This window comes from Elaeis guineensis, chromosome 5 (genome assembly GCF_000442705.2).
Source record: "Elaeis guineensis isolate ETL-2024a chromosome 5, EG11, whole genome shotgun sequence".
NCBI classification, from domain to species: domain Eukaryota; kingdom Viridiplantae; phylum Streptophyta; class Magnoliopsida; order Arecales; family Arecaceae; genus Elaeis; species Elaeis guineensis.
Genome location: NC_025997.2, coordinates 115,338,254 through 115,362,136, shown reverse-complemented (window position 1 = coordinate 115,362,136; position 23,883 = coordinate 115,338,254). Strand labels below are relative to the sequence as shown.

Here is a 23,883-nt window from a genome sequence, read left to right as displayed (position 1 = left end):
CTATAGGTTAAGATTGGATTTAGGCTGGAACTAGATTGAGTACTAGATTTGTGGGCTAGAGTGGCAACTCCAGATGAGCAATAACGAGGGCCAGAAATTATACGATGCACCATGTGCATCACATAGCTATGCAATATGCCACCGTAATTTCTGTAGGCCAATTATCAAGATGAGCGTATGATGCAGTCATGATGCACTGCTATGCTGGTGCCAGGATATGGGGTATAATTTATAGGTCCATGGAATGGGGAGTGGTGATCGTAGCATAGAAGCCATGGTCGAATCGACGTCAATGATTGACTGTTTGTGTTGCATCTAATTTATATATTATTATTATAGAAAAAGAAACAAAAAGCTTCTCAGGTGGCGTTTGGTGCATGACATATATAGGTAATGTTGCTATGGTAATATGATTGCAGAGAGAATATGATTATCTGGTAAAATTACAGGGAATCTTATACTGCAGTGTTTGGTATGTGCAGTAATGTTGTTGTAAAATTACAGAGAATCCTACATTACAGTATTTGGTATATAATTTGCATTACATAGAATATAAGCTAATTTTTTCAAAATATCCCTATCCTTGCTTATTGATTATTGTCTATTTTCTAGAGAGACAACTTAATTTTGAGACCAACTATTTTTTATGACATCATCTATTATATTTTTTTTTTATTTTCACCGACTGGGACTATCCATAATTTATTTTGATTTATTTTGATGGAGATATTTTGGTCCTGAAGTTATCTTATTGTAAGATTGTAGGATTATAAGATTACATGTAATCACATAGTCACCTCTCTCTAGGCAATTAGATTACATTTATTTGAGGTAATGCTGCATTCCATGTAATACAGAATTATCCATGAAGATAACGAAATAAATTATGTAATCTGATTACCTATTGTAAAATTATATATAATCCTGTCAGGATTACATGCTACCAAACACCTCCTCAATTGGATAGATAAAATTAATGCATACAAGTTAATTAAGATGCATGCATTCCTGAATTATGGACTTACTTACTCTGAAATCTGATATTTAATATCAGATCCCATGCATGAATCTCTATATTTGCCTGTTTTTACTTAATATTATTTTATAATATGTTTGGAATATAGGTCATTGATTTGAATTCTTGCACCTTTAATTCTGTCCATGACGGTCACTCCGGATGTTTTCAAATCCTTCTTTTTCATTCATCACTTAAACTAACTCTAAATCAACAAATCGAGATACCCATCTTTTTGATAATCGATCTTGAAAATATTTAAATAAAAATAAAAATGAAATCTATCATATATGTTCGAAATGTACCAGGGACATTCTTCATTTATGGACGCATGAGAGCACATGCCACTCATCCAAACCGTGCATGATGCACGTGCCAAAGTCCAAGTCAATCTACGCTTGGAATTGCTGAAAAGCTAGCTAGAAAATATCATTAGAAGAGGGGAAAAAAATAAAAGGATAATACCGCCCTCCCAACCAGGTAGCTGAATTATTCCGGCTTAGCAGTAGAAAATAGAGGGGAGCCATGCACCAATTTTTTTTTTTTTTTTTGGTAAAACATCAATTATTTGATAATACCAGTCACCAACCGGCCCAAACAACCAGGCTGTCCCTACCTTATACTGGGAAGAAACCCTTGACCATAAAACATACGTGGTAGTCACCATCAAGTGCAGCGTTCCCGGGCGATGCCGAGCCTGCCGCCGGCCCCGTCTATGACCACCCGGTGGTTCTGCTGCGCCATGCTGGCCACCACATTAAGCACCGAGTTCATATTCCCCGGCGACGCCGCCATCGCCAGGCACACAGTGTTCCCATAGCTACTCCGGATCACCACGTTATCCTCCGGCAGAGGCACCCTCATCCCCTCGAACTCCAGCTCCACTGCCGGCACCTTCACCGCTGCCCCGCTATAACACGTATCAAAGCCCCCAAGAGACGTCACCGGCCCGCCTCCCATAACCCTTCTCCGGAACTCATCCCTCACCGCCTCGTAGGCCGGCGCCACCAGCCTCGTGAACAAGGTCCCCGAGTCGATGATGGTGCCGCCGCCGGTCTCCGGGTCGAAGGCGAAAGCCTCCGGCGGGATTCTTACACTCCGACCACCGACCCGGATGCCGATCATGTTGACGTAGTAGAGGGAGGGACGGCGGGGGTTGGCGAGGAGCGGGGTCGAGTGGATGCGGCGGGGCTGAGCCGCGGGGCCGAGGCGGAGGGAGCCGGAGAAGTTTTGGGAGCGGACGCTGGGGAGGCAGTAGGAGAAGGTTGCAGCGTAGCGGGAGCGGGTCTGGGAGGGGAGCGAGGCGGGGCCGCGGCCGAGGCCGAGGAGGCCCTGCGGCGGGAGGGATGCGCCGGTGACCGTCTGGAGGCAGCCGAAGGTGTAACTGGAGATGACGTCGGCGGCGAGGGAGAGGGAGTCTTGCACGAGGGTGGCCTGGAAGGAGGAAAAGCCGTAGGTGAGGTTGAAGGAGCAGGTGGCGGCGCCGTCTGTGGCGGAGGGACAGGAAGGGTTGGGGACTTGGGAGCAGAGGGGGTAATCGCAGGGGAGGGGTTGGAAGGTGGAGGAGATGGAGGGGGAGAAGGAGGGGGAGGACGAAGGGCAGCCGGCGCAGGCGGTGCATGGGATCCATGCAGCGTCGTTGCTGGTGTCGACGGCGAGGAGGAGGGTCTGGGGAGGGGTGCCGACGCCGGCGCGAACAAGGTAGGTGGGTGTCTGGAGGAGGAGGCGGCCGTAGGCGATTGGGGCGCCAGGTGCGGCCTTTTGGCGGCGCGCATGGGAGGGGGTGGTGGTGTCGGCGAGGGCAAGGAGGCGGGAGTCGTCGCGGGAGGTGAGGGAGTGGAGGGTAGCCTCGAAGGAGGAGGGAGAGAAGGGATCAGGGTAGTGGAGGTGGGAGAAGTGATTGAAAGCATGGAGGATGCGGAGGTCGACGGCGACGGCAGCGGGGAGTGAGAAAGAGAGTATTGCTGCTAGTGCTAGCAGGAGTCGTGGAAGAAGTGGGGGTGGTGGAATGGCCATGGAAACGGGTGATGAGGATGAGATGGGCATTGGGGGTTGGGTTGTTGCTGGGTGGTGAGGAAGGGATGGGTGGGAAGAATGGGGTTAATATAGGAGGGAGAGGGGAGGGAGGGTAGGTACCTGGAAGAGATGAGGAGTTGGGTGATGAACAGACTGGAGTCCATTTTGGTTCTGCTAGTGAGTGGGGGGAGTCAGAGAATGGGGAGACGAAGATGGTGGCATTGGCCTGGGAGTCCATTATATGAAGCAAAATGGGAGTCCGCTGTACCCGGTTTTTCTTCCTTTCCTCCGCAACGCGTCTCCGTAATGATTACCGTTGCTTGGCGCAAGATGTGAACAGGAAATGGTGTGTGTATCATGGTTCAGAATAGCGTTTTGAGAGGCCTCTCGTCAGCTGACGTATTTCTAAGCAGAGTTGCAAATGGATTGGCTCGACCGATAGCTACGTTGAGTTTGGATCCCCTACCGCAACTTTCGCACCGCAGGATCCTGTATCCTTATATGGTTATTACGTCACCCTCCATCGTGCGATGGACGGCCATGAACAGGTGCGGGCAACGTGATGCACGTCGTATCGGGCTGCATGCAGCCGTGCGATGGATGGTTCACAGGCATGGTGCGGTGCATGATGGGTACCACAGAACACGCAATCATTCCTTTGTTTATCCAGAAAGATGTCTAGTACTTTTGAATGTGATATATTATACATCGGGGAGCTAAAAGAGAACAGCACTACATAGATGATATGATGGCCATCCACGATGATAGCACACTCCACGGTGCACAAATTGCACCCCAGAGGAATCCCATTTTGGCCCAGATCAATGAAAAAGGTATGCTTGGCCTGACTAAAAGTCATGTCAAATTTCTTTTAGCCAAACCGAGTTTGAGCAGTTCATCTAAAACTCAGCTCGATCTCGAGCAAGCTCCAGCAACTTTTCAAATATCCTGAGGCAAACCAATAAACCTGATACTCGGCGGGATCATTTGCACCTCCACTATAGCCTAACCTACCTGTATTAAGAGACCCTTGCTCACGTCCCTATCAAAATCTAGATCCAGTTTTCAAAAACAGGATTAAATTTAGATTCTCTAATAATCAATCCCTTTTGACATGACCTATCCAGTTGGCTGGTTGTTTAAGTCTAATTTGGTTCAATCTAACATATGTGCAAACTATAGTTTAGACATGATCCGATCTGATAAAAAAAATTCATGTAATATACAAACTCCTGGCTACTTTTTTAATTAAATGTTCAATTTCAGCAAATAAATACTTAGTTTTTTTTTTAATAGAATACATTATTTATACAAATCTTATGTGAATGCATCTAGGAGAATTAAAAAATAAAATATTCCTACGTGACCTTTGGATCTTCCTCATGTTAGCTCAAAAGGATGCCCCAAAGTGCTCCATGATAAAAGCAATCATCCAATTAACTACCATTTTTGCCTTCTGGAAGATGTGTCTAATAATGAAGTCCATACAGCCACTCAATGAAGTCAAAATATTCTGTACAAGAGGATGGACGGTATCACCCCACACACACCCCTGGATCCAAGCGACAACTGTGGTCGAGCCATCCCTGATCACCAAATGATTGGCACGTAAGATCCGGCATGCACAAGTGATCTTGGCCCATATGGCTCGAAGCTCCATAGTAAGAACTGAGGGCTCAAATAGATGACTACCGCTAATTCAGCCATTGTAAGTCTGGATACAGGATCATAGATCATGAAACCAACACCTTCACTTCTATTCGTGATATTATCATCAAAGTTAACGTTAAGATATATCAGAGGAGGGGTCTCTCAAGAGATAAACGTCCGACAGATCGCTGCATGAGCAAGGTGGGAGCCTCATGACTCTAAGGGTCTCAAGGTCACATCAATCATCTCTATTACCAAGATCAAGACTCTCTCCAAAATAAATCTTGTCAGACACTTCCTAGCCTCAAGCATCAGGTTGTTCCTGAATAATTAGATATGACGGGCAATGTTTGCTCGAACGCTAATTATCCTCGTTGCAATAGCTGTGACACACCACCTCAACAGATCTAAAAAAGCATGGACTAAAGTCCCGATTTGGAAAGTAAGATTATGCATATTCATAAGGTGCCACATCTATCTGGCTCTTAAACACAAAAAAAGAATATGCTCGATGATCTCATCCTCCATGCCAAAAGAAGGAAAGACGAATTGAAGATCTATGCCTCTCTCCCTCAGGACAAACCTGATCAGAGCTACTATTAGATGACCTTCCAAAGGAAGAGGCTCACCCTCAAATACACTTGCTCCCATCCTCCAAATCTACCCAATATCCAAACACCTAATGGGCTCCCTCCATTATAGATGGTATAAGTCGGCTTTCATTTCCTATAGAGTATAGGTTCCTCTTCAGACTCTAACATCATATGTGCTGTAAATAGGAATCGCCAAAGACTGCACATGCTCTGCCAAGTGCTCCCCAAGGAGCCGGGCTCTATCCCCAGATCACAGCCTTTGCTATCCTGGACGAACAAGTTACAAATTTTCATTGAGTCCTCAATCTCTATGCTGATAAAAGTCAGCCACCAACTCAATAGTAGATCAGCGATCCACGGATCTAGCAAAAGATTTATAGACCGACCATCTTCCATAGGCCATCTCATCTGGATAATGATATTGGGAGCCCATACACAAATCTCTCTCCATAGACATGCACAACTCTGACTCACATGGATCTCCTACAGCAAGCCACAAACCATATCTGACCCTCATCATCTTACTCCAACTATCGAGATCAAGTAGAAAACTAGAACAAATACGTAGTTAAACTAATTCTTCTACTCACCTCCTTTATCCATTTATTTTTTCTTAAGAAAACAATTATTAGTTCTTTCAATAGATAGCCATCTACAATGCCACATCAAATTTCTTAATTATTTTTTGAGCAAATTTCTCAATTATTTATTTTTTGATTCTAATGTGTAATTTGTGAATTTGCAAGAATTTTTTAATTTATAAAGCATGTGTCTATTTTGTATCATTTGCAAATTTTTAACGAATTTTTAAACGTTTATAAATTATTATTTTTAACCATAAAAGGTTTGTCAAATACTTGATATGCATCGCAATTCAATCTAACCTAGTCTTAACGATGATTTAGACACGAGGTCTTCCTGGATTGGATGCAACCTGGATCGCAGGTTAAAGTTTAAAAATCTCGGCACAGGCCGACATAACTCGGTGCGATCTGTCGGTGGGTTAGGTCTGGGTTCTTGTGACTTGGAAAGTAACTAAAGTTGCCAATGAGTCGAGCATTCTTCCGTTCTGATATGACCCACATGTAGCCCTTTACATGAACGATATAAGCACTGCATTTTGAATAACTACAAATACGAAGTACGTGGTATAGAGGAGGGAGAGCATCCGATGGAAATATAAAACAGACTTGCTGATTTGTGTAATACCGATATATAGACTCACATGGACATATAGCTCTCTCGATTAAGGGTACAAATTTAATCAGACTCGCACCAAGTTTAGATTGGTGGATGCGAGCTATTGTCCCACGCGTTTCCTATTCTCTGATCACCAGTGGCAAGTCTAACCAAGAGATCACTGCTAGGGGCACCAGTGAAGGTGATCTGCTGTCAAGCGCTCACTTATTAAACATGAGACTAGTGGATGCAAGGATTCAAGGGATCGAGTTAGTTGATCGCTGTTGATTTTACCACAATTTCTATGTTGATGTAGTTTTCTGTTTTAGAGCTCGGTTGGATGATGGCAATGAGATCAGTATGGCATTGGATCAGTATCAAGCTATTATGGATCAAAAGGTAAATCAGTGAGTCCATGCTAGTATTGCCTAGGTTTCTTTATTTGGGCGTAGACATTTCGATTTATGGCTTGTTTGGTTGTCTGGATCCAAAATCATAGAGATTTCGTAGGATTGGACTAGCACAATCAAGAAAATCAGCTTAGATTAAACTTGTTTAGACAAAAACCCAAGGGTCTGGAGCTGGTCAGCCTGAATCCCATAGGCTAGGCTGAGATCTTTTTTTTCTCCCTGTGAAATTCGTGCCAGCCCACCTTATAGGATCTTTTTTTTTTATCTAAATAAATCTAGATCAGGCTGATTTTTCTAGTTGTGCTGAACTAATCTAATAAATCCTATAAGATTTTAGGCCTAGGAAACCAAACAGATGCTTAAAAGCCTGTTGGGATATTTGTACAGAATTGGACTGAAAATTTTACATGAATTAAATCTGTTGGTCTATCTGGCTTATATTTTCTAAAAATCTATGCAAATCCCAACCAAAATTCCAGTCCTTAGGCTATAGGAAGAAAAAAAGACCCCAACAGAGGTCCCCTTTTTCCCTCTCGCAAGATTTGGAATGGGAGGTGTTCAGTTCGTAGAGCCATAGTTAAATGGACAGTTCCATCCATGAATTCTGCAATATTTTCAATCCAATTACGTAGAAAAATGCAAACAGACCCAGGTATTTTTACTGTTGGTGTCTCTCTGCTAACCATAATATACAGAAGGTTGCAACCAATAATCTTCACAAAAAACCTCTCCCGGCCCCCAAGCAAGTGGTATCACCTTGGTCCAGTGAGTTCTCAACTCCATACCTAATTATAGGTTAGTTGCCACTTGGGCTCATGATGGTACGGTTGAAGTATCCAACGTAATCAGGAATTTTATTAGGTCTAATGGTGAGAAGAGGTCATTGGCATTGCGTGGCTTAGAAGAATGCTCTGTTGCCCAAGATAGTGGGGATTTGGGCCCTAGAAATCTTAGGTGAGTTAAGCACGCGATGATTCCCTTTTGAGTCAAGCTGGTGCAACCCAAATATGTCACTGTTGACCCCTGGAGAAACTTGGCCGCACAATGCATCTTTGGCATGGCGAGTTTGTTGCAGCAACTTGTAAAGCCATACGTGATAGTCTGGAATTTGTGATCGGCAATGGTAAGAAAAATACAAACAACCTTTCTAGTACTTGGCCTTTGCATACTCCTGTTCAATATAAATCTATTTATATCAATCTTTTGCATTGTTTTTGATTTTGTGGATAATATTTTTTCTACTATTGTGCAGAAGATGCAATGGAACCAGGGATAGCAATGGATTGGGCATAGATCGAATCGGATCAAGTAGAGATGTGGATTGGATCGAATCGAATCGTATATATAAGAGGAGTTGGTCAGATCGAATCAGATTATATACATATAAATAATATAAAATTATTATATTTTTGAATGAGAGATATATATTAACGTTATATCGGATTAGGTTCAGATTGAGATATACCATTATCTATATCTAATCCGAACGTACTGTGGATATTTTTTCTAGAATTCATATTTATTTTGGGTTTCAATCAGATCGGATAAAATTTATCTTATTTGGATTGGATATCTGATGGATTGGCTAAAATTGTTACTCCTAAATAAAATTTATTTTTGTTTGATTCAGTAGATTTTTGAGATGGATACTGCACAACTTATTGAAAATATATCCCTCGCCGTTTACTAAAGGCAAAGATCAATTGGCTTGGGTCTCGACAGAATTACAAAAGCATTCCATGGAATACTCAGATATGACTTGGCTGAGACATCATTCGGAAATTAAGGTTAGCCACAAGAACCGAGTTTCATTATTTTTGGATAAATCAGAATAATTAAATAATTCAAAAATTAATATATTTATAAAAATTAAAAAATAAAATATTCAAAAATTGAGCAAGAAGATCCGTAGTGGTCAAGAGTTTCATTTAGAAATTGGTCCGGGGCACGTTCAACTTTGGCTGGGTACACGCTCATCTTACTTCTGCCCCTCTTCTCAACCTCGACTCAGAGATATTCTATTCGTCTAGCCGTACACTCCTGGAAGCTAATTATGCTACCGGTTGATCGGCTGGAAGGCATATGGATATGGATCCACTTGCTGACTGCATTTGTCATCTATAGCTTTCTTTGATATCTCAGCCCCAAGCATAGGTCCAATGGGATGTAGTTTTTCCTCCTTTGTCTAGCTATTTCTAAAATATAATATAAAATAAATATAAAGAAATAGAATGGAATATAATAGAAATAAGAGCCTAACAATTTTTCAGAATAGAAATTTAAAACTACTATTATGATATGCTATCTCCACACAAAATTCTAAAAACATAAATATATATTGATATAGTAAACAATATATTATTATAAAAAATAGGAACATGATCCTAACCTGTAGTATCATAAAAAATAGAGTATTATATTTAGGAGACATTTAAATGCAATATAAAGAAATTATCAGTGGTCATACTTTTATTTTTACATAAAATCATGATCATAAAAGTACAATAAAAATTAATAAAATATTAACATAATCTAATGACTTGTAAAGATAAGATAAAATATTATGTAAAGTATTTTTTGTTGATATAATATATATCAAACAAGTATGTACAAATGAGAGCTTTGCTTATTATTCAAAATAAAAAGTCTTGTCAATAACGTTCTTAATGTTAGTGTTCATGCGGCAAATGAAAATCTTTGCACTGGTACAAAACTCCCATTTTCACACACATACATGCATGCACATGTATACACATAAATATATGTAGAGGCAGACTAGGCTTAGATTAATTGGATTTGGCATCAAATTCAGTCCAAATCTAATTAGTTCTCTACCATTGATCCGCACAGATCTCCATGCGAGAAAATAAAAAGGTTAGCAACATTTATTTTTATTCATTTGGATTTGAAAAAATATAAAAAAATAAGATAATAAATATAGATGAGACAAAAAAATATATAAAAAAATATTATGCTATTAATGCAAATTGGATGAAAAAATATAAAAAAGATAGGCCATTAAAATAGATAAGACGGAAGTCCATCTGTGCCAAGGGTTGGGATTTGAGTTTGTATTTATTTTGAAATATTTCTATTTATCTTATAGAATTTATATTTATTCTGAAGTATTGCTATTTATTCTAGACTTATTTATCTTATAGAGTTTATATTTATTCTATAAGATAGCGTTTGGTTGCTGGGAATAAGAGGAATAAGAACTTATTCTACCTTATTCTCCCAAACATACTATGAAATGGTAGTGGGGCCCGTGGGTTTTACAATTTCGGTCAAAAGTGCAGTAATTGCACCTTATTTCTTTTCACTTGGTTTAAGCTATTCCATATTTCACCATAGAATAGTTTATTCTAGGGAAATGAGGAAAAATGATTTCATCTTGTTCTAATTTAGAGAATAACAATGTATAATTTTGTTGGGCTCCATAAATTTTCAACCAAACACAAAATTAAAATAGGGATGGTGAATAGGTATTCTGGAGAATTGGTATTTTTATTCCAGAAATACCAAAATGGCTGCCAACTCTACCTAAAGTTTTATGCTTATTCTGGAGGGGTTTGTGTTTATTCTATTTGAAGTTTCTGTCTATCATGTATAATTTATATTTATAGTAGAGAGATGAAAAATGGATAAGCATAACATATAAATATAATGCAGATGGGATATGCTACTTTCCATCTTCCTATAATAAATAATAATAATACAAGATAAATACAAACTTAGGATGAAATAAATACAAACATCTTCAGAATAAATATAAATCTTTCTAGAATAAAGAATCTAGAATAAATAAAAATAGAATAAATAAAAATACTATTGAATAAACAGAGACTCTGCAGGATAAACAGAAATTCTCAAAAATAAATACAAACTTGAGTCTCATCTGCATTAATAGTATGTTTTCCTTTTTTTTAAAAAAATTCAAATCCAATGAATGGAAAAGTATCCATTAATTTTTGTTTTATTGTATAGAGATCTATGCAGATTGATTGGATCGGATGGTAGGGAATATGACCGAATTTGGGCCCAAATTTAATCGACCTAAGCCTAGTCCACACACACATATATATTTGATTTATGAAGCGGTTGCAATATGCCCCACCATCCATTTTCATCATGATCCATGAATGCATGATTGTAAGTTTAGGCATGAAATACCAACAATATCTTCATTGGTTAGATTAAAATAATCACTCTTTTCATCTCACTTTCTTTTTGAAACAAAAGCTTCCTGGGTCTAGTTAAACAAGAGGAGAGAGTCGAGTGAACAAGAAGAGCAAACCAAAGTAGGCAATAGATAGCTGGCAGAGCAAGAATCCATTATAGCTATTGAAGTCTGCATTCGCTGTTGAGATACATTACCTAGAAGAGTGCTTCATATACGTCACCCTCAGAGCTTCCCCATTGATTGTATTCATCGAGAGGGCTTGGCACTCGAAGAGTGGCTCATAGAGGCTGCCTTTAATAAGGCCTTGCTCCTCTAGGGTGGAAACTCCTAGACGTAAAACTCTAGCCTTTGATCTCCACAAATCTGGGACTAATCAAGTAAAATCCATGCATTTTAATGTCTTTTTTTTATACTTTTGGTTGGGGAGGATGGTGAGGTGAAATATAACCTAGACAATATCAATGGTGAAGCAAAGGACTCTTAGATGTTGAAGAGTTTTGATTCCACCTTTAGGCGGTACTCAAGGATCCTCTTCATGTATTTCTCATTTTTCCTTGCCTCTTTCTACTCAATTGAGAAGAGGATCCTCCAAGTTGCCTTTTTTGCCCCAATCATGTTCTCATATCCCACAAAGAGTATGTTCTTCTCCTCCACAGTCAACTCCATGTTAAGCTTCGCCACCTTCTTCATTGATTCCTCCATTCTGCACCAAAGAAATGCCCCAAAACCCACATTCTTATTCTCGTTGAAGATCAAAATCCTAGGATTTCGAGATTTGGGGAATAGAGATTTGATCTTTTGCTCTTCCTCTTCTCTCACCTCCTCAACCTTGCCTTCTCCTCTTGTCTTCAATTATGCTTCTACAGCTTGATAGCAAAAACAGGATAAAAAGAGGAGACGAAAGGGTGGGGCTGAAAGAGGGGCATTTTTTTAAAGGTATGCCTTATATATATATCAATGGTGATGCATTGGATGAGAAGCCAATGATGTCGGACTCACAGGGGATGATCAGGAGATTTTTTTCCCCAATAATTTTAGGTTGGGAGGACCATTGGAAATATTTTAGAATAATTTTTTAAATTTTTATTCAATTAGTGCAGAAATAATTAAACAACACATGAATTTCTGAACATATATTGTTTTATATTTATCTCATTTTTGAATAAATATTATAGTTAAAAGTAACTTTAGGAATACTCTTTGATTTGTTTTCTGTGATTCATTCTCTTTGTTTACATAGGAAGAAAAATATTCAAAAACATAGGAGGAGGATAGCTTCATTACGGCACTGACGAATAAACTATGAGGATTAGAAGGGCATTTGGCAGTAGATTTTCTAATTTTAAAACTCAAAAGTATATTAATCGTAAAGAGCTCTGATGAATGTTTGGGGTATATTGTAATCAATTTATAACTTTTGAGGTTTCAGTAAAAAAATTTAAAGTTTTAGAATGCCATGTAGGTGGTGAAACGTTGATGTTTCTGTAATTTTTTCTGATAATTTTAAAAATAAAATACCAATCAGAACCGTTCCTTTTTCATCCGTTAGCTAATTCAGCGTAGCACCCAATTTTGGGCCCCACATTCCTGAGTCAGAGAAGTGAGATTTTTTTACTGATAACAAAACCTTTATTAAATTCCTAAACCCTCAACTTACGCCGATCTCTCCCTTTCTTCAGCTCTCTCCACCCTTAGGAAATCCCCCATGCCCCTCCCTTTCCAAACCTAAACCTCATAATTCCCTCTTCCTTTCTCGCCTTCTAAGCAACGTTTTCTGCTGGGAAATTCTTTCCTTGGATTACTTGTGTCGGATCTGATCCAGGGGCCTTCATTCAAACCCCTGTTTCAAGGCTCAGAAATCTTTAAGTTTCGATTTTTGTCGCCTTTTCTTGGAGAAAATCTTCTATTCTCCGAAGTTTCACTCCAGTTCTCTTTTAATCCGAAGGGAAATCCCACAATGGAGCTGGAATTGAGGAAAAGTTGTCGCCTTTTTGACACCCGATCGTAAGGAGGAGGAAGGATTGGTTACCTTAGAGAGGTCATGGCTCGGGCTTCCCCTTTCTTCTTGGTCCTCATATCTCTGGGCTTCTTCCTCATCACCTACAATCTTGTGACCTTGGTGATCCACTACCAAAGTGCAGAACCGGACCAGGAGTTGATCAATGGTGGGCCTTCAACCCCGTCGTATGATGTGAAGAGATTGAACGAGCACAAGAGGCTGTTCCATGTGGCGCTCACGGCGACGGATGCGGTGTATAGCAAGTGGCAGTGCCGGGTGATGTACTATTGGTACAAGAAGATGAAGGACAGGGAAGGGTCGGAGATGGGAGGGTTCACCAGGGTGCTGCATTCCGGGAGTCCTGATAATTTGATGGAGGAGATTCCGACCTTCGTCGTGGACCCCCTCCCGGAAGGTCGTGATCGGGTAAAGAAACACTCGTTTTGTCATTCTTTATAATTTTTCACTTCATGCTTGATTTCTGAATTTTGGTTTGCATATTAAAAATCTAATCTTTCATGCCATCTTCTTGTGTGTGAATCAAATAAAATAAAAAAAAGTCATGCAGCTTTATGGAAAATGAACTAGGATTTGGATATCAATTGCAAATTAGTTGTTGCAATATTCATCATTCTTTTTATATTTTTTTCCTGTCTATGCTTGGTTTCTGATTGTTGATATGCATATTAAATTATAGTCTGGTGTTACAACTTCATATGAACCAAAAGCACCCAAGTATGATAATTTTTTAAGCTTTCAATTTTTCCTTGCATCAAATGAACTTCTACTTGAATGCAAGTTCATGGAAACATGCACTAGGCCGCACCATTTGAAGAATGCTTGATTGATACAAATATCTACTCACATGATTATTCAGACGTATGTTATAGATTCTTTACGTAATCTTGTATAAGTACATAATTTATTGATCTATAGCTTATGATTAAATGGTTAAGCGTTTACCTAGAATATTAAGAGTCGAGGTGTTTTTTTTTTTCTAACTAGATATCCATCTAACATACCACTGGAATGCTGCTCCATCACTGGTCACTGGATAGGCTTTTATCAATCTTGTTCTTTTCCTTGTATTTGAGCACAGTTTCATCATTTTCATTATGAAAAACAAAAGAAAGAACTCATGATGGCTTGGTAATTCTTTTCCTATCACTTTAATGAACTATTATATGTTTGCAGTGTAATTCATTTGCTGCTCTCGCATGGGTAGATTTGAAGCAGAAAATTTTTTTAGGAAAGGAAGTGTTTCATAAATTGAAGCACCATTTTTCCAAAAACATGTTTAACTTTATTGGAACTCCGGATTCAGGGTTATATTGTTTTGAATCGACCATGGGCTTTTGTGCAATGGCTACAGAAAGCAACAATTGTGGAGGAGTAAGTTTGTCTATATTCACAAACTGTTATTGTTTCTTTTTGATGCGATTAGTCAGAAAGGCTTGAGTGGTTAACAATGGATGCAGCTATATTCTCATGGCGGAACCAGATCACATTTTTGTAAACCCTTTACCAAACTTGGCTCGTGGAAGTGACCCAGCAGGTTTCCCATTCTTCTATATTAAACCATCTGAAAATGAAAAGATAGTAAGGAAGTTTTTTCCAGAAGAGAAAGGCCCTTTGACATCCATTGACCCTATTGGCAATTCTCCTGTAATTATTCAGAAGGTAAATTTCTTATTGCTGGTATAATCTCTAATACAAGTCAAGACTAAATAATTTGTGCCAACATATAGTGGTTGTTTTTAAATAGGAATGCAAAATAGATGTCTTGCTGGAGTCCTAAAACCCATAAAATTATCAGAGATTGTCTATGCTTTCCCCTAGACTTTTTGATTTTATTTTCCTCCGACTATCGATATACCTTTTATTTATTATATTTACTTTGTCGTAATATATGATGCATGTTGGTAAATTATTTACTCATGTCAGTCCCAGCTAGAGAAGATTGCTCCTACATGGATGAATGTTTCATTGCAAATGAAAGATGATCCAGAGACTGACAAAGCCTTTGGATGGGTATTGGAAATGTGAGAACAACTAGAACTTCATATAGGCTTTTATGTTTTTTCAATGTATTGTATTTGCTATGAATAATACTGATTTTTCTCTGGCATTTATTTGTCTGTTCACTGTTGATGAAAGGTATGCATATGCCATTGCATCTGCATTGCATGGTGTGCGGCATATTCTTCGCAAAGATTTTATGATACAGGTAATTTACATTGGTGCTTATCCTGATTTGCTTGGTCATTCTTCATTGAATAAAGATACTCTAGGGACGTCTCTGAACCCGTGCATGACTAACTTTGAAATAATTAATTTTCAGCCCCCTTGGGACTTAAAGGTGGGAAAAACATTTATTATTCATTATACTTATGGATGTGACTATTCCTTAGAGGTAACCAAACTCTATCTACATCTAGTTCATGTATCCATTACTCTTTCAGTGGCTGTTATATTTACATCTAAGACCATCTTCTTCTTTTATGGTGATGGTACTCTTTTCTGGTATTAATTCATGCTTTTAAGATATCGTTTTGATATTAGTGGATGATCATAACTTCTAAAATTGCTTTTGGTGTAAATTCAGGGTAAACTAACTTATGGAAAAATTGGGGAATGGCGATTTGACAAAAGAACATACATTCTCAATGCACCGCCAAGAAACCTTTCCTTACCCCCTCCGGGAGTTCCTGAAAGTGTGGTATGTCCATAGTTGCATGGCTCCTTACAATGTAAAACTTTTTTTAACTACTGAATCTTTTTTCCTTTTGACTTGATCACATAATTCTAGCATGACTTAATTTCAAGTTGGTTTTATGAATTTGGTAAACATCTAGAATTGCTGATGTGACATCATTGAGAAATTATATTAATTTTGCTTTTGAATTCTGCCTATTATGCACATATTTCCCACATTCTTTCTCCATATTTATAGTCTCTGACATATTTATTTTAAACTAGGGATGCCAACAGGGCGGATTCAGCATGGTTAGTTAAACAACCAAAATCGAACCCGAAATCCACCATCGTTCCCCAAAACCGAAACTGAATGCAAATGGTTTTTGAAATAAAAAACCAAAACCAAAACTGAAACCAAAACTGCAAAACTGAAACCAAAACTGCAAAACTGAAAACCATTTAACTTTTTTTATTCATTTCAAAATTCTCACATATAAATAACAAAATCAAAGTTATACTACTTGCTTAAAAAGGCTTCATGTTAAAACAAAATCTGATAATAGAATGACAAGCTTGCTATAGATCATACTTTTACATCAAATAAACTTGTAAGCTTCAGGCCACGTGATGTGGTATTACAATTGAGTTACTTGTATAAAAACAGACCATGCAAAAACTGAAATTAACCAAGAAACTGAAATACCATAGCCCGGCCTTTCGATTAACCCATGCTGAGGTGGGTTTGCTCAAGGCAGTAGAAAAGCTGAGCCTAAACACAAAACAGCAATTAACAGATTTTAAGAAATCCTTATTTTTTTTTCTTGGGAAAGTTTATTTTAGAACAATTTGTTGGGATAACAGCAATAAAAACGACATTTTATCAGCTCATAATTATAGTTTTTAAATAACAAAAATAAACAAAATTTATAAGCTCATCATTCATACAGCTGCCAAAGATGTGCTACCATCCACGTAGTACAAGAAAGCTTGCTCTAAATGATTACTCTTGCTAATCCAAACCAAGCCAGCCATAGCTTGGAAACTTTAAACAAGAGAACAATTTACAGAAATGGGCTGTGCTTTTGATTGGCACATGAATTGAATGATCCAGTATCCCTGGAAAAAAAAAAAACACTCATCCGCAAATTACTTCAGCTACTTTTCCCAAGACAAATAAAAGGTGAGATTATTGTTCTATGAGAAATAGAAAGAATGGAGAGAGAGCAATGGAGAGCTAAACGCATAGTACCATGGTCCATGGAAAGAAGACAATACCCATAGAACCATACCCATACTTATGGAAACAAGATTTGTGCTGATATCATCCGAAATCCGACCAAAGGAAGACAAGTGCAAAGCTACAAGGGGAAAGAATTGTTGAACCTTTGCTTCCAATGGGCTGGGTTTTCCTTTTTTGAGAGGACGGGGATTGGGGAGCCACAATCTTAATGCAAAGATGAAGAGGGTTTCCCTACCCCTCTTCATGCATGGGAAGAAGAACCCATGGGAAGCTAGGCTGCAGTCTTCATGAGAGAAAAAAAAAAATCTCTTTCATATGGTCTCCACTTCATTCTAGGGTCTGGTAATGCGCAATCTAGATTTATCATAGAGTGGAATAGTGGCGGTCCAGATTATTTTTCTTAATTTGACTTCATATTGAGTGTGTTAAGGGTATTAGCTATCATGTATTTTCAGTTTTGGGTCTGGTTTCGGGTTTGATTTCAGGTTCATTTTTGGGTTGGGTTCGGATTGGGGAATTCATCAAAATCGAAACTGAAACCATCCTCATTTAATGTCGGTTAAAACCATTTTGTTCTACTCCCTTGCTTACTCTTCTCTATTTTACAAGTTCTGGATCCAAGCCTTTTCACATCAAGGAGACAAAGAAGGAACGAGAAGATCCCCCACCCTTCCAAGCTTTGCTTGAGGAGGTCTTTCTCTAGCTTCGGCCAAGGACCTTCTAACATACTAGTGACACCTAAAGCTAGTGACTTCTCGGGATTTTTTTTTTAAAACTAAATACATGGTTTATATACGTTATGTGATATGTGATGTTTTATATACGACGTATATTTGAGACATTGATATAGAAAATGACTGGAAAAACCTAATCTAAAATCCCCTTTTCTTCATTCTCCCTTTGTCTCCAAGCTGACACTCTAACTTGTCCCATGACTATTTGGCAATAACGACCACCACAACCCCTTTCCCAGAAGGCCTTTCCCTCCTCTTCCTTTTTCTCCCTCCATTCCTCTCTCCCCGACCCCACCCCACCTGACATTGTCCCTCCCGCTGCTAGCACTGTTACCATTTGAAAAATCATGGTAAGTCCCTGTCATTCACCTCTCTAACTTCACCTTTAGTCTTACCTCTGTCCCCCCCCCCCCCCCCCGACCCCTCCACTTCCCACTTAGATCTTGCCTACCTCTCTACATTGGGACCATGCTGATCCCCACCTTCGATCTCATCCCTCTTCTCTCTCCTAAACCTATGGAGCTTCCCTCTCTCCCCCATATCTAGCTTAAGCTTGAGTTGGTCTAGTTTGGGTTAGGCTAGGCCAAGTTTGATTCTCTTGATTTATCCTAGCAGATTGGTTCAAGTTTGAACCTAGCAGGTTTGATTCCCTCGATTTATCTTAACAGATGGTTCGATTGATTCCCTCAATTTGTCCTAGCAGATTGGTTTGATTTTGAGTTAGGCTGGGCCAGGTTTGATTCCCTTGTTGCCATCAGGCCGCAAGTGGGCCAGGATTTTTATGTCCGAGGCCAGGCCTAGGTTGGGCTTGGGTCGAGGGATTTTGTCTAGCTACTAGACATAGTCCTGGTCCCACTAATGCTTGGGTTTGGGTATGCCGGATGACAGGTAAAATCCCGTTCAAAAACCCTTGCTTTTATCCCTTTTTATATCTTCCTATTTTATGGTTTTATCCTCTCTTATTTCCTCATTTTTATCCCCTTTGGTATCTTTTTATTATTCCCTTATGTCCCCTCACGCCTGTTCCCTTTTCTATCTTTCTACTGTTCTGCCTGATTACTCTCCCCCTTCATCTAGTTTTGCAGCACCTAAACTCATCTGTGCATCTTTCTCTATCGTGAGAGATGATAGATGCAAAACACCCTCTTCGGTCCTCTTCATGAAACTTGTCGTATCCCATGGGTTACGTGGACAACCAGGGACTAGAACACCAAGAAAAAGACTACCACAAGATCTAATTTCAGTTTTGATTCCTAGAACATTAAAAAATACTTTTCGGATATAGAAGATAGTCCTATAGCAACTCATACAACTATCCGAGTCCTAAAATTAAGTAACAAGGAATAACTAACACTGAAGTCCTAAAAAACTAAAAAGTAAAAGAAATCAGCTACTATCTAAAGCTAATGCAATCCTTAGCTGTACCAATTATTTGACAGAAAGAACACAATACAATTCAAATTACAAAATTAGAAACTCTATTACTGAAACCCTATAAAGGAGGAACATTACTCTGACGGGTTCTTGGGCTCATTGAGTCATGTAAGTCATGATATACTTGGTTAAATATGTCCGGTTTCTGCTCTTTTTCTTACTGAATCAACCAAGACATTGAATTTTGACTTGCTGGATGACTCGGTAAAATCACAAGTCTACTTACTGTGTTATCCGACCTTGATGCAGACAACTTGCTGTTTAGTTCATGATATAAGAAAGCTCAGAAATCTGAGAGGTTTAAATTGCTCTTTTGATGACCAAAGTTCGTATGAGTATTATTTGGTTGGTCCTCCATTTACTGGGATATGGAATTTTGATACACTTTTTTTTCACTATATTTACAACCCATTACTGCCAACCTCTTTAATACTAAACAAAATTTTCCTAAAGAATTCGTAGTAAAGACTGACATAGGGGTATCCCATGCACTTGTATATTATCATGCTTTTGTGGATTACTTTTCAGGTAAATTTTATTAATCTCAGAGAGCAGAGACTGCTAAATTTGTCCCTTTTTTTTTGGTGACCTTTATATCAATAGTTCTAGTTGTCATGAGGCTTCCATTGAAAAATGCCTTAGCTTGAGCAACTCTTAAGGGAGTTGTGTCCAGTGATGGGCCAATTTTGAACCCAGAAAATCAATGTTGTCTTGCAGAGCAGTTTTACTTGTCGCTAATTTGGTTTCTGGAAATCTTTATTAAACTCCTGTTATCTGAAGATTCCTGATCTCATCTTGGTGTTTTACCATCATTACAAAGTAAAAGAAGTCTGTTATCACATAATTCATTGACCTGGGCAAGAATAAGGTACTTTTCAAGGCTTGCTGTTTAAAGATTGCATTGTAACTGCTTTAATAAGCTCTATTATTTGGCACTTTATATCAATGCATCCTTAAAATATATAGTTCCACGGATATCATAATGTGATAAAAAGGATATGACATTTCCTTATTAATAAAAAAGTACATCAAACGCCTGTCTTAGCATTGTTTGTAACCATACCTTAGAAGAACTCCAGCCTTGTGAATTGTGATTCATTGCTCAAGAGGGCGTAGTAGACTTGAAAGCATGCTAGGCAGTTAGTCAAGGGCTTCTTAGCTTCTTGTGGTGGACCTTTCTATATCTTGAATCCTTGAAGTTATATTCTCGATCATGTAGCCACCTTTAGTAGCTACAGCACTGCTTGCACCATTTTTATAGACTGTATTTATTATAATTATTTCCAAGGATTTAAGTTCAGGCAGGATGGGGGCATCCTGACCATCCTATTCTGTTCTTGCAAGAAAATGAGACGGGGTGGGGTTGGGATTGTGAAAGCCATCCATGTGGGTAGAGAAGAAGAAAGGGGAAAAAAACAAAGGAAGGAAAGATGAAGAAAAAGAAAAAGTGGAAGGAAAGAAAAAGAAGAAAAAGAAAAGAAAGGAAGGGAAAAGAAAAAGAAAAAAAAGGAAAGAAGAAAGAAAGGAGAGAGAAAGAAGAAGAAAAAAGGTAAAAAGAAATAAAGGAAGGGATACGAGAAAGGAAAAGGAGAGAAAAGTAGAAGAAAAAGAAAGGAAGGAAAGAAAGAAGAAAAACAAAGAAAAAAAGAAGAAAAAACAAAGAAATAAAGAAATGAAGAAATGAGGAAAGAAAAGAAGGGAAGAAAAAAGGAGGATATCTATTGGGATTCATGACCAAAACTATCACCGGGATGGGGTGGGACAGCGGGACATCCCGCTTTATGAAGAAACAGGGACATCCCTATCCCAAGGGATTTAAAACCTTGATTATTACTGTTAAAGGGAGATTCGGGAAAAGATAGAATAGGAAGATGTGTTTTCCAGAATGAACAAGATACAGGTGGAGAAGGAGAAGTTAGCAAAGTTAAACAAAATTGGAATGGGCATAGGAACATGTATTGACGTACCAGATTAGCTAATGCTCCCTAAGACCTATTGCTCGAAATCTTTCCGGGAATTTAAGATCCAAGGATGAGATGCATTCCTGATTGGACGAGGAGGGGGGTTAGGGTTAACCCCAAAGGAGACTTCGGTCCAAGGGTTGGTCATAGGGTCCTACATTGGGTTGTGAAGCTCCGTAACCAATCATCCATAATATCAAATAAACCGTTTTCTTCTTTGGTAAATCTACCAATGGCTATAGTCATAGTGATCCTCCTATTCAACTACTTCAACCATTTCGGAACACCTCATATCATTTCCAAGGCATACGATAGTTTGATTATCTATGGACTCGTGGATCCACCAATGGGGCATCCCCTGACTTGATGAGGTCTTGAAAAACAGGATCTTGGGCCTCTCATCCCTTTGTAGGGGATATATGATCGGTGAGGAGGGAACCCTTCCTAGGCACATCTCACGGCACTTATGGACAACAAGTGGTTGGAATACCCTACTCATATTTGTCATTGTTATGGCTGATGATATGTTGGAGACTGTAAGTCTCCCAATAGTTCAGTGAATATGATCATTGTGCCACCTGTTGATGCTTGTCGTGGCATGCTGTCAACTCTACTTATGAGGACCTGATGTAGTTCTCTATTAGGCAAAGTGATCTTGGTGAGCAGGGACATTGGGGTTGATGTCTTCTGGGAAGCTTGTCCGACATCTTTCTTGTGCAACAAAAAGTGGCATGAGGGCAAGTGAAGCTTGTTGCTCTTTCCTAACTTTGAGATATGAACTTCTTTTGCTCCAAGATTTTTTTTTCTTGGGCATATTTCAAAGATGAGATGATGGAAAACTTTCTATTTGACTGCATTGCTCTGTAATTTTCAGGACTAATTTTATAGATTTCCACAAGTGTATTGATGGCATAATTATGAAGTGCTGAACTGTAATTATCTGATAAGTTCACCTCTCGGTAACGGCCTTCAGTTAAGTATCACATTGGATGATTCCTCCAAAACTACCTGCAGTCTAGATGAATATTGTAGTTGTCGTCAGCTGTAATCATTATTAGTCTTGGTTATATATTCAAGCCTTTCTTGCACGGTCCGTTTCCAGCTTTCATGACTAAGGAGCTAAAGCTTGTAGGAGTGCATATGCAACGAGTAAATTAAACTTGGGATTTGTTTCTTTATAAGATTTTTCTTTCTCCACACCCCCCACCCCTAAATCATCGTTCCATCAAATTGTTTGTGATTTTCATTCATTTATGTGTATTTTTGGGTCCAATCGCAGGTCACTCTGGTTAAGATGGTTAATGATGCTACTGCTAACATCCCCAGATGGGAAGATGGTATATAAGTGTTGGTAAGGAATTCAAAACATTTATTCTCCATTAGATATCAAATGCCTGAAGAAATCACACAGGAATTCCAGGGTGACAGTTTGATATAGAGATGAAAGGAGGAGAGTAGGAAATTTTGATGATTGATATGTCTCAACAAAACTCTTCTATTAACGGACAAAAGACAAGCTTTTTACAGAAATCTACTGCAGTTCGAGAAAAAAAAAATCTTCAGTGATTTTTTGTTGTTGTTTCGGGATTCGTTTTGTATAGTAGATCATGTTATTGTTGGAACATTGGCTACAAGCTGTCTTTTTTTGAGAATACTACAAGTTGGTTGTATGCTGTAATTTTTTCACTGTTCAATTTTTATCAGCTTAGCTACTGGCATTTAAAACTACATTGTGGTGCTGTGTATATTTTGGCATGATAAATGCTGTTCCATGCCTATGTGGTGTCTGTCTCATGGTAGTAGGGGTTGAGAACAGCAGAGCAGGAGAAGCAGGGAAAGGTGGATGGTGGAAGCCATTAGGCTAACAATCCCGATATTTTTGGAATACCAGAAGTTACTTTTTAAACAGATTTCAGAATCCTTAAAATTTCAGAGGGTCTGCAACATCTAAAAAATAGAGGGATATGGTGATCAACAACAACTTTCAATCTCTATACCTCTCTCCCTGAGTTAGATTTGGATTTACTCAACACGCAGAAATTTTATACATGGGATAGCCAGACATTTAAAAGCTTGAGTGGTAGATTTATAGCATTGTTCATTGCAGGTATGGAGAGCCTAAAGTGTAGACCTTGGGAGTATTGTATTAGAATAATAGATTGTCGGTTTTCTTAAAATTTACTTGTGGGATCTTTTTCTTGAATAAGTTTTGACAGGTCGATCTGCATTGCAATCAGCAATGCCCCATGCATAGGATGATCTCGGCACCTTTTTCAGACATGGCACAAGTCTAGTGGAGTAAAAGGGAGAATATTCAGGTCGCAAAAGGTTATTACCTGAGATCCTTGACAGGTTATAATGTTTCAACAAGCCAATGAAGGAACTCTCTCTGTGTTCTTCCCTAGTGGATGGAGAGAACCAAGGGAGTTTAGTAGATGGCTCTGGTTTTTGAAACTGATGTCCATCTCTTTCCTCTGGAAGGATCCAAGAGCATCTCTCTCCGAGGATCACCAAGAATTGCTCCAATACCCTACCTTCTTATAATGGAATTCTCTTCCCTGGGACATGTGGTGGAGGAATAATCCTCTTTCCTCTCGAGGGGCACGGATTTTGCCCTCAACATCTTGGACCTAAGATAAGCTCTAAGCATTGTTAAAAGGAGAGTAGAAGACTCATATCATGATAGCTTTTCAGCATAACAATTTTGGTTACTTTTTCCAGAAGGAATATAATTTTTTACAAAATCAGTAATTAAGTGGAGCTTTTATGCAA

The 23,883-nt window shown here is 38.9% G+C and overlaps 2 protein-coding genes across 2 annotated transcripts; one reads left to right on the top strand and one right to left on the bottom strand.

The window, feature by feature from the left end:
* Positions 1-1,279: 1,279 nt before the first annotated feature.
* On the bottom strand, positions 1,280-3,094 carry LOC105045569 (aspartyl protease AED3). Its single transcript, XM_010923904.4, has one exon. The coding sequence runs from the start codon at positions 3,059-3,061 to the stop codon at positions 1,682-1,684; it is 1,380 nt and encodes a 459-aa protein (XP_010922206.2). The 5' UTR covers positions 3,062-3,094; the 3' UTR covers positions 1,280-1,681.
* Positions 3,095-12,697: 9,603 nt separating this feature from the next.
* Positions 12,698-22,839, top strand: LOC105045568 (hydroxyproline O-arabinosyltransferase NOD3). Its single transcript, XM_010923902.4, has 8 exons — positions 12,698-13,471; positions 14,370-14,437; positions 14,524-14,725; positions 14,990-15,087; positions 15,203-15,272; positions 15,387-15,458; positions 15,651-15,764; positions 22,391-22,839. Exons 1-8 carry the CDS (start codon positions 13,088-13,090, stop codon positions 22,454-22,456), a joined length of 1,074 nt encoding a protein of 357 aa, XP_010922204.1. The 5' UTR covers positions 12,698-13,087; the 3' UTR covers positions 22,457-22,839.
* The last annotated feature ends 1,044 nt before the right edge of the window (positions 22,840-23,883 follow it).